The sequence below is a fragment of the Parasteatoda tepidariorum genome, chromosome 9 (assembly GCF_043381705.1).
Source record: "Parasteatoda tepidariorum isolate YZ-2023 chromosome 9, CAS_Ptep_4.0, whole genome shotgun sequence".
Taxonomy (NCBI): Eukaryota; Metazoa; Arthropoda; class Arachnida; order Araneae; family Theridiidae; genus Parasteatoda; species Parasteatoda tepidariorum.
Window position 1 is genome coordinate 23593205 of NC_092212.1, and position 10039 is coordinate 23603243.

The following is a 10039-nucleotide window of genomic DNA, read 5'->3' on the forward strand; positions in this document are numbered from 1 at the left end:
TATTATATATATTGCTCATGAAGCAATTTCAAGATTATATCTAAACTGTAATGTGAGCACTACTTAAGAGAAGATAACTAAAGAGATATCTCATTTAATATAAAATTCTTCAACACCATACTTGCTATCAATTTCCTGAGTTCTGCGAGAGCCTGAGCTCTATTTTCTTCAGTTTCATTTAGTTCTTCCTCTGGTTTTTTTGTCATCCAATCAGTCAGGTAACCCATCTTGTAAGGCAAGAAACCATTAGCTGCCATCCTATTGTCATAGCTCCTTTCCATAGTTGATAATCGTTACCTAATAATAAGATAGTCGAAAGATGAGCACTGGTAATTTTAAGCATCTACTGAATACAGCGACTGTAACTAACCCTACACAGTGACTATGCACAACTATATTATGCATTCCGTAGTTCAAGTAATATTTTTCTAGTGGTAGAAAAGTTTAAGCAGTTAAGTGTATAAGGTTCTATAGACGAAAGCTTAAGATCTTAAATAATAAGTAAAATTCATGTTAAAAAAATAATCAGTGTACTAAAAAGTAAAATTAATTGAGAACTTGTACTCACATAAGAGCGTAAAAAATCGTCTTACTATTATTGATACCAATGGTGCTTAATATTGATAATAGGCACTACTAGCATTATGGTTATTGGTACAGTTTAAATATGTACCAAATATACTCTTATATAGGTTCAATGTATTTTATGAGTGAAATTGGAGATGTTAGCCGTACTAATACTTTGAATTTTTATGCTAAATTTTAAGCGCCCCTCGAAGCTATAAGCACAGGAAAAAGTAACTTGATTGTGGAAAATGTTAAATATAATGAGTTGGCTCGAGAAACAGCATTATGCCTGATGATAAGGAATAAAGATAATCTTTATTTCCATAGTATGAACTACTAAATTCGTGTTTTGCTTAATCTAATAACGTAAAACCACTGAAAAGGGTAACAAATTATAAAGGAAAAACATTGGAATTATTTTAGCTTTACTATTGATGTCGATATTTATTTTTCCGTTTTGCTCATGAATTTATTTTTCAACACTGATTTATTAATGCCAATTTTTTCACCCTTGACGAAGAACATGTATTCAGCTAGTATATAATATATGAATGATCTTCAACTATTCATAAAATAAAGAATTCAATGTGTGAAGCAAGTAAGTGACTTTTTCAGAGCATCAACAATCAGCGTAGGGAGAAAAAAAAGCGACATCCGAGCTATTTCATTACATGTTGATAAGAAGGCGGGACTAATAATTATTTGCCTTATTTTATTCAAAGATTGAATAAAGTATTTCCAGTCTTTGGAGGAAGTTAAAGTTAATGTACTTTATTACTATGCATTTTCAATTTAAGAAAAAATGAAATTTAATTTATCTAAATTTTTTCTGCAAAACTCAAAATGTTACATTAGAAGTAGCACAGACGTAGATTTTGCAGAAAATGATATGTATGCATTCCTGCAGATTTCATTATTTTATTAATTATTCAAGTACAAAGCGTCAATTATCGAACTCTTAAAAAAAGAAAACTATAAGATTTTGAAGCATTCTCATCGGTTACAAACTAATAATTATTTCATTTTATTAATTTTAAAGGTAAACTTTTAAACAAACTTAACCATAGTAAAACTCGTTGAAAAAGATTTTAATGGCAAAGAAAGAAAACCTGCATAATCGATAAAACTTTTAGAATAGGTTATTAAAAATAATTTTAATATCCTATTATTTTAATAGCATCAACGTATATTATAAGAGATAGGAATATAAGAATGATTTTAACATGAGAAGCTTGCTGAGTTACAGAAATGCAACTTACGTATTTTCAGAATCAACCAGTGATAAAGTATAAAAAATAGAATTCACTAAAAACTAATTTCACTTTTTTCTCAGAAATAGCACTGCCTACAAAAGTTTTAGTTGTTTAAATCAATTTGTTGGTTATTGTATCCTTAATAATTGAAATCAATTTGACGTCTTTATATTTCTGGATTCTTTGTAAGAACTTCATATGTTCTCGCTTACAAGCAAATTTATTCAATGTAGTCACTTAAAAGGATTAATTTGTTTGAAATTCTTGATAAGTGTCAGTTCTGAATCAAGTCTCTTTTAAAATGTTAATTATTTCCTCAACAGTCAACGCTTTCCTTTTAATTTTTTTTTAAATTTTTTTTTATTGACAGGCGTGTCTTAAAGAAGAGGAAATTATTACTTTATGAATCTCTCGACAATTGGACAACTTTAAATAAATTAAAGTAACATACCTGCCAACTTTAACCATTTTTACAAAGGGTATTTTCTAGTCGTTGCAACTTTTATGCTTACTCTGCGTTAAAAAATTTTATTTGAAATTATTTTAACGTGTACAATATAAGGAATTTAAAACAAAAATATCTAAGAAACCTGAAAATTATGCTTTAGCTGTATAAATGTCTGACAAGATATAAGAAAAAAAATTTTAAATTATAAAGACGCTTCCTTGGTAACCTTTTTCAACGCTTATAGCCGGCATAAACGCTTATTCTTGTTCGATTTCATTTCAGTTCATTCTATAATTTATAGTTATTTATTCTATCACATTCCTTAGGCTTATAATATACATAGACTATTATTCATGATGCATTACTTTCAGAAACCAGCAACCCCATCATGTGACTCGTTCTCCGGTTCGCTGTTATCCAATCAAAGCATTTCCAGACCCCCTCTCCTGTTTGCTCTAAGAACTGTCGTGATTCTTGGTTTAGTCGCCGCGTGAAGAGAAGAGGTTCATTCTTTTCAGAAAAGAAACATTTTATTTTGTCTATCTCTTGTCTGCCTATCTCTGAAAAATGAAAAGGACTTGATTTTTGATTTTTTTTTTTTCAGTCGTTTGTTATATCGTAAGTCGATATTTTTTCACCCTTCCAATTATTATTACTATTTGTTTTCTGCATTCGATGGCTCCATAACAATATCAAGGTTTTATAAATAACTATAAAAAACTTAGTATTTTTTTATTCACAACAATGAAATTTATGCACGGATATGAAAGATATATAACATAATTGATTCATACATTAAGTTCTGTAAAATAAAATGTTCCTAAACAATAGCTTACTAATTAATTAAGCATAATCTATTTTTTATCACTTTCAGAATCAGTATAAAAACAATTTATCATTTTATGTATACAATATATGTTAATTTTCATTCATTATTTTTTTTATTTCATGTTAATATAATTTCTTGAACTGTCAATAAACTAATCTATCATGCACCAACTTGTTTCTTTGAATGAAAAATTAGTTGCTTATTAATCAATGAATAATAAAATATCTATAGAAATACTTACGCTTTAGAACAGTTCTACATTTACCCATTCTTAGTTGGGTGATATATATTAAAAAAGGGAAGCTAAATCTAACATATTTTTCCCTTTCACGTGATTTAAAATGTATGGAAATTATTTTTAAATATAGTTTATGTAAGTAAATATACATAACAATACCTAGTTCAGGTGAATAAACATCAAATATTCCTAAATTCTTTATCCATTCATTTTAGAAGTCATATATTTAAAATTATTCGCTTGTTTAAAAGTGAACCTCTTTCATTGCAGAGGATGCATTAATTTTAAAAGTAAGCACAATGTATTATAATTACAAATTAAAAAAATTATTAAAACTTAATATATAAACTAGTATTTTAATAATTTCCTTAATTTAGAATCAGATAATGAAACGAAAAGCTAAGCTCTAATCTCTAAACTCAGTACGAATTCTAGGATTCAAATATAATTATTGCTTAAAACCAATAACCAATGAGATCTGATTACGTAAGTAATTAGATGAGGTCTGATCTGTTAGTGTTCATTTTATTTCAGCTTTTAAAGTTTGTAGTGGCTATATAATTTTTCTTGGACAAACATTAAACTTAAAATCATTCATCATATTGTATTTATGTTTTAACAAATTGAAAGAACTAATTTCATTAGCTGCAATTATAAGTAAAATAAATAAATTTTTGCTAAAAATATTGTTGCTCAATTAAGAAATGCAAATATGCATAATAATATAAATACATGAATGTGAATAATCTGTATTAGTTGAAATAAAAAAATGACCAATTAACTAAAAAGCAAAGCTTATGGAGTAACGGTACTTTTTCATTTTGGGGATTATATTATTTTTGATGCCAACAGCTCACCATGTGGGTCATTCTCACGAAAACTGTCAGTTTTCAGTTCATAAAATCCCAAAAAAGTAAAATGAATAAAAAGTTCTGAAACTTTTTATATTAATAGAAATATGTAATGGCATTATAAAGAAAGTATATATCCTATAAATTATACTTAATATTTAAATTAATTAATTTTTTAAATAATTAATTTATAATTAATTAATTTATAATAATTAATAATTAATTAATTAATTTAATAAATAAATTAATTAATTTAATAAATTAATTTATTAATTTTTTAATTTATTTTTCAAATTAATTAATAAGTAAATTAATTATTTTCACTATTTAAAAAGTGAGGGAATGACACTAATAGTGAGGGAATGATATTTTATTTTAATACATGTTTTTATCTAAGTTACATCTACCTAAAGTTTGAAAATGATAACATACTAAGTATATCTAATATTTATTATAATTTAGTCTTATATATTTAATAGTTTTTACAGGTTTGGGAAATAAAATTGGCTGGCACGATTGAACAAAAAAAAATTTAATAATATACTCATCTTGAATCATTCCCTCACTTCAGCGTCATTCCCTCACTTTATACACTAGTGAGGGAATGACGAATTCAATAAAATTTAAAAATAACAGTTAGGCCTAATTAATTTCTGAAGTCAATCACATACAATTATATTCATACAAGAAAGCAACATATAATTATCCACTTTCTCGATGAAGTTGTATTTTATTTTACTCTAAAAAATGACATGAGGGAATGACAAATGTAAAAAATTTTACCTGGTTTGATTCATTCAAATTTATTCCACAGCAAAGCTTCTTTAAGTTGAAGATGGAAACATACTGCAATTTTGTTCTATGATGCCAGTTGTTAACTTCTGAAGTTTTTATTAAAATATTTTTATTCTAAGAAGATTGCAGGTGATAAGAACATTGTTGTGAGGGAATGACGCGAAACACTGGGGACAAAGTTTAAAATAGTGCTGTGTTAATATTTTTATCAGAAATTAAATTTAAAATTGATTTTCTGAATTCTATATTTCAGTATTCTGAAATAAAAAACACGAATTTGTAAAAAAAAAATTTTTATTTCAGAAACAATTTTTTTCTTTTTTTAAATCAGCAGTGGGGACAAGTGAGGGAATGACATATTGGTATATTTTAATTACCTAAAATAAATAAAAAATAAAAATTGATAATTTTATTTTTATTCTTTTGTTAGCTTGCATTCTGAAGGACACTTTCCCTGAAAATTTTTTTTCGTAAGTTGTAAAACAAACATAAAATATACTGGGGACATGAAAATGACTGTTTTTGTGAGAATGACCCATATACAGTTGACGCTTATTTAATTCTTGTAATATGTGCTTGTAACTTGAGCTATAGCAATTGTTGATGTTTTAATAAGAATTTTAAAGCGGGTTTTCCGCAGCTTTAAAATTTTTTTTTCCTGTGTTAGCAAAATTTATGTATTAATAGTTTAATGAATTAAAATTGAAAGACCCTTATCAAGTTCTTAAAAGAATTCTATTTGCATACCTGCCAACTCTTGCGGTTTTCCCGGAAGATTTTTTTTTTCATATTTAAAGTGCAACCAAAATTCATGTTATTTCACTAAGCTTTTTGAATTATATTAATAATTATAAATGAGTTTGATCACCACTACATATAAATTACACTACATAACCACTACATTACAACAAATATATAAAAAGCATATCAGTCCTCACATTAGCGAATTTCAACCAGGTTAAAATATAAATATCTTTTTGGGTAAAACTGATTTTCGGTAATTGTTTTACTACCACTTAGAAAATCCATTCTCGAAAAGAATGAATGTTGACAGGTATGTATTTGTTTTTAAAATTTCGATTTTAGCTTGTTATGTAAAGCTATAAAAGGACCGAACGATTACTTATGCAAACTATTATATATGATTATTATGAATTAAACTTTATGCAAACGACTGTTTATGACGTCACTTGTTATAAGTGTCAAACGCAATATTATTCAGTGTTTATTAATAATTTTAATTTAAAATAATTTGGCAATGTAAAAGGATAGTTGTTCTAATGTTTCATAATAAAATGGTTGTTTTGATAGAACGCAGTTATTTATTTTAGAATTTTAAGATAATTTTATAGCTTTGATAAATCGGGTAGATTTATTGAAAGCACGAATCATAGCTTTCTTCCATTGATAAATATATTTTGCACAAAACTTACATGTTTAAGGGCTATGCAATAAGTACCAATTAAATTAATATAGGTATAAAGTATTTTGTTGATATATTTCATACCTGCCTACTCTTCCGGATTTTCCGGAAGATTTTATTTTCATATTTAAAGTGGAAGCAATACTTAGGTTATTCCAATTAACTTTTTGAATTATAATGATAATTATAAATGAGTTTGATTACCACTACATATAAATAATTACAATAAATATATAAAAGCAAAATAATCCTTGCTCCAGCGTATTTCAACAGGATCAAAATGTAAATATATTTTTCAGTCAAATTGTTCTTCGTTTGTTGTTTTACAACCCCTCTGAAAATCCATTCTCGGAAAGAGTGAAAGTTGGCAGGTATGATATTTGGTGATTATTAAGTTTATGAAGTATCTATTCACGTCGTCAGCTTAGGGAATATAGATACATCCGATGCAATCATCCAAATTTATCTAATCTTTAAATAATTTCTAATTAAAGATTAGAATTGAATTAATTTCTAATCTTAACAAAGCTTTAATGAACATTTATTTCCATACTTTGTTTCAATAATTTTTCTTGTACAAACTTAACTCGATTTAATATCACAGGATTAGTAAAGACTCACCATAAAATCAATTATTTTATATATTACTGTAGTTTCATCTAAACACAAATTTTGAAATTATACTGGGTTCAGGAAATAAGACTCGTGTATATATTTAAAGAAAACATTTATTAACACGAAACACAACTGATTTCAGACGCCCAACGTGTTCTCGTTAAATACAGCTGCTTGTAAAAGAATACGTAAAAAGCAAATATCAAATTACGTCACAGCATTTATACTGTGAAGATCGAAACCACTTCAGTTCTCTTCACAAGAAATAATGATAGATGCAGAAGCGACGCCGCACGACATCCCAACGCAGACTGGAAGACAGTTACACGGAAAATTTCACGTGGTTAATTTTTATCTCAGACAGCTGAAATGCCGACTTCAATCTGTCTATGCTGTTACAGTCTGCTCGTGAGTTCCAATTTGTACGGTGAAGTGCTCTGAAGACTTAACTAGAACCAGATGTAGTCCGCTGTAAGGTGGAACAAGAGATCTCTTTAATTTATAATGTCGAAGAAAAACAAGAGTACAGTTATTAAGTTATTTACAAACAAAAACGCTTTTTCTTGCAATGTTGTGAAGCAGGAGTAGGTCACCAAGGCCTAACTTTATTTTTCAAAAATGTAAGAAGCTCAATGTTAGTTAAATTTATAGAGTTAGAAAAAAAAATCTCCGGGCAAAGTTATAGGTGTACCATAAACCATCTCATTAGCAGAACACAGAAAATGCTCTTTTATTGAAGCTTGGATGTCCAGTAATATTGAAGGTAAAACTAAATTCCAACAATCTGTTGAATGAGCACGAATTGCACTCTTCAATTACCTGAAATCTCTCTACCATCCCGTTTGACTGAGGATGATAAGGTGTGGCAAACACAAGTTTAATACGAAGAAGGCTAGAAAATTCTTGGAATAAATTACTCTTAAATTGACTTCCCTTGTCTGTTGTAAGCCTCTCAGAATCACCAAATCTTGCGACACAGTTGGAAAAAAATTCAAAAGCAACTGCCTCTGCCTTAATGTCCCATTGAGATATAACTTCAGGTCATCCAGAAAACAAATTCAAGCATGCTAAGCAATAAATATAACCTCGAGAAGGAGGGAGGGGTCCCAACAAATCAATATGAATATGATTGAATTTCTAACGAGGTTAGGGATATGTACCAGGAGGACTTACCACATCTCGTTGCATCTTACTTTTTGACATGCTTCTCAGCATCGAGACCATTCAGCTACTCCCCTCTTGTAGTTAGGTCACACGTAACGTTCTCCAGTCAACTTGACAATAGCTGTTACACCAGGGTGGGATAATTCATGAGGAGTTTTAAATATTTTATGACGATAGTCTGCAGGTACGTATGGACAACATCTTCCCTCAGAAACGTCGCAGAAGAGTTATGTTTCCATACCTGGAACCGTGACAAAATTCAATTTTAATGATTTATTAAAATTGAATGATTATTTGATTATTTTTAGAGTCTAAACCAAGACTATAAGAGTCTAAGCCAAGAAGTTTCTTATCAATCGACTGAAGTTTAGCAAACTCTTTATAATCTATCTCCGATACTCTGGATAAACCATCTGCCACAACATTAAGTGAACCCGCTATATAACGCACATCCGTCGAAAACTGACCGTTCCAATCAAGATGCCGAATTTGATGCCGGGAACATTTCTCATGCTTTTGAGTTAAAGCGAAAATTTAAGGTTTATGATCGGTATAAATTGAAAACTCGTGACCTTCCAACACGTAAGAAAAATTCCGAGCAGACGCGTAAATAACCAATAATTCGCGATCATACACACTATAACGCTGTTAACTTGGAGTAAGATTACGCGAATAAAATGCCTGAGGTTTGAACTCATCACCCTCTTTCTGGCTTAGACCCGATCCAATAGCCCGATCTGAAGAAACACATATCAAAGATAATTCCTCATTTTGAAATGGATGCACTAACATAGTTGATTCACTTAAACTATCCTTGCATTTTCAAAAGCAATCTTAGCTTTGTCAGTCCAAATTATAGGCCGGTTATAGTTTTTCTCAGCCCCTTTAAGATAATTAGACAGTATTGATTGCTCACGTGTAGCGTTTCCAAAAAACCTTTGTTAAAAATTAGAACTAAAAATCGCTTTAACTCTTTAACAATTTTAGGTTATTGATATTCTTTTATTGCCTTAACTCTGTCTAGTAACGGTTGAATTCCTTTTTCATAAATCAAATATCGCAAAAAATTAACAGATGATTGTCCAAAAACACATTTTTCTGAATTTAAAACTAGTCCATATTTTTAAAATCTATGAAAAATTTCCTATAAATGTTTCAAATGCTCATTTTCATTTTCAGATGCTACAAGTACATCGACGAGATAAGGAAAACAAAAATCTAATTATCCGAGAATCTCATATGCGGAAGAATCTCATATGCGGAGAAATGTTTGCGCGGCATTACACAACCCAAAAGACCAAGAAAGGAATTCAAGTAATCCAAACGAAGTAATTACAGCTGCTTTTGATACATCCTCAGCAGCAACTGGAATCTGATGATAAGCTCTAACAAGATCTATAGTCGAAAATATCTTTTTATTATTAAGGACTTATTTATTAGATACATATATATTATTTATTATATACATATATATTATTTATTAGATACATATATATTATTTATTGGATACATATAAACAAATTATTACATACAGAAAAAACATTTGAGATTCAAGATAAATTTCTAATTAATGCGTCAAAGTACTTCATATGAGTTATATTTGAAGAGTATAAAAAGTTCAACTTCTTATTCGTTTTATAAACATATTATGTAAATATTTACATTTTGTTAATAATAGTAATTTCTTATTCTCACTGATGGAGCTTTGCACAGCAACGTAATTAAAATTCCGATTTAATTCAGACGCTCATTCTTCGTTATTAAATATATTTTTCTGTTATTAAGCATTTTGTTATAACTTATGCAACTCACTTTTCTTATATGGATTTAAAGAAATTTGGATTCACGAAGGAATG

The 10039-nt window shown here is 28.5% G+C and overlaps 2 protein-coding genes across 3 annotated transcripts in view; one reads left to right on the forward strand and one right to left on the reverse strand.

The window, feature by feature from the left end:
- Positions 1-3183, reverse strand: part of LOC107454782 (alpha-tocopherol transfer protein-like) — a 22246-nt gene extending 19063 nt beyond the window's left edge. The window contains exons 1-2 of one of the 2 annotated variants that reach the window (XM_043053084.2): positions 2634-3183; positions 122-297 (exon numbers count right to left, since the gene is read on the reverse strand). In XM_043053084.2, the coding sequence (XP_042909018.1) occupies positions 122-281 (160 nt within the window). In that variant the 5' untranslated portion in view covers positions 282-297; positions 2634-3183. Of the gene's footprint in view, positions 1-121; positions 298-1826; positions 2095-2633 lie in introns of those variants that run through there. The other variant, XM_043053086.2, reaches the window with a different exon arrangement.
- Positions 1-10039, forward strand: part of LOC107454778 (clavesin-2) — a 356878-nt gene that overhangs the window by 219830 nt on the left and 127009 nt on the right. The gene's annotated exons all lie outside the window — the stretch shown is intronic.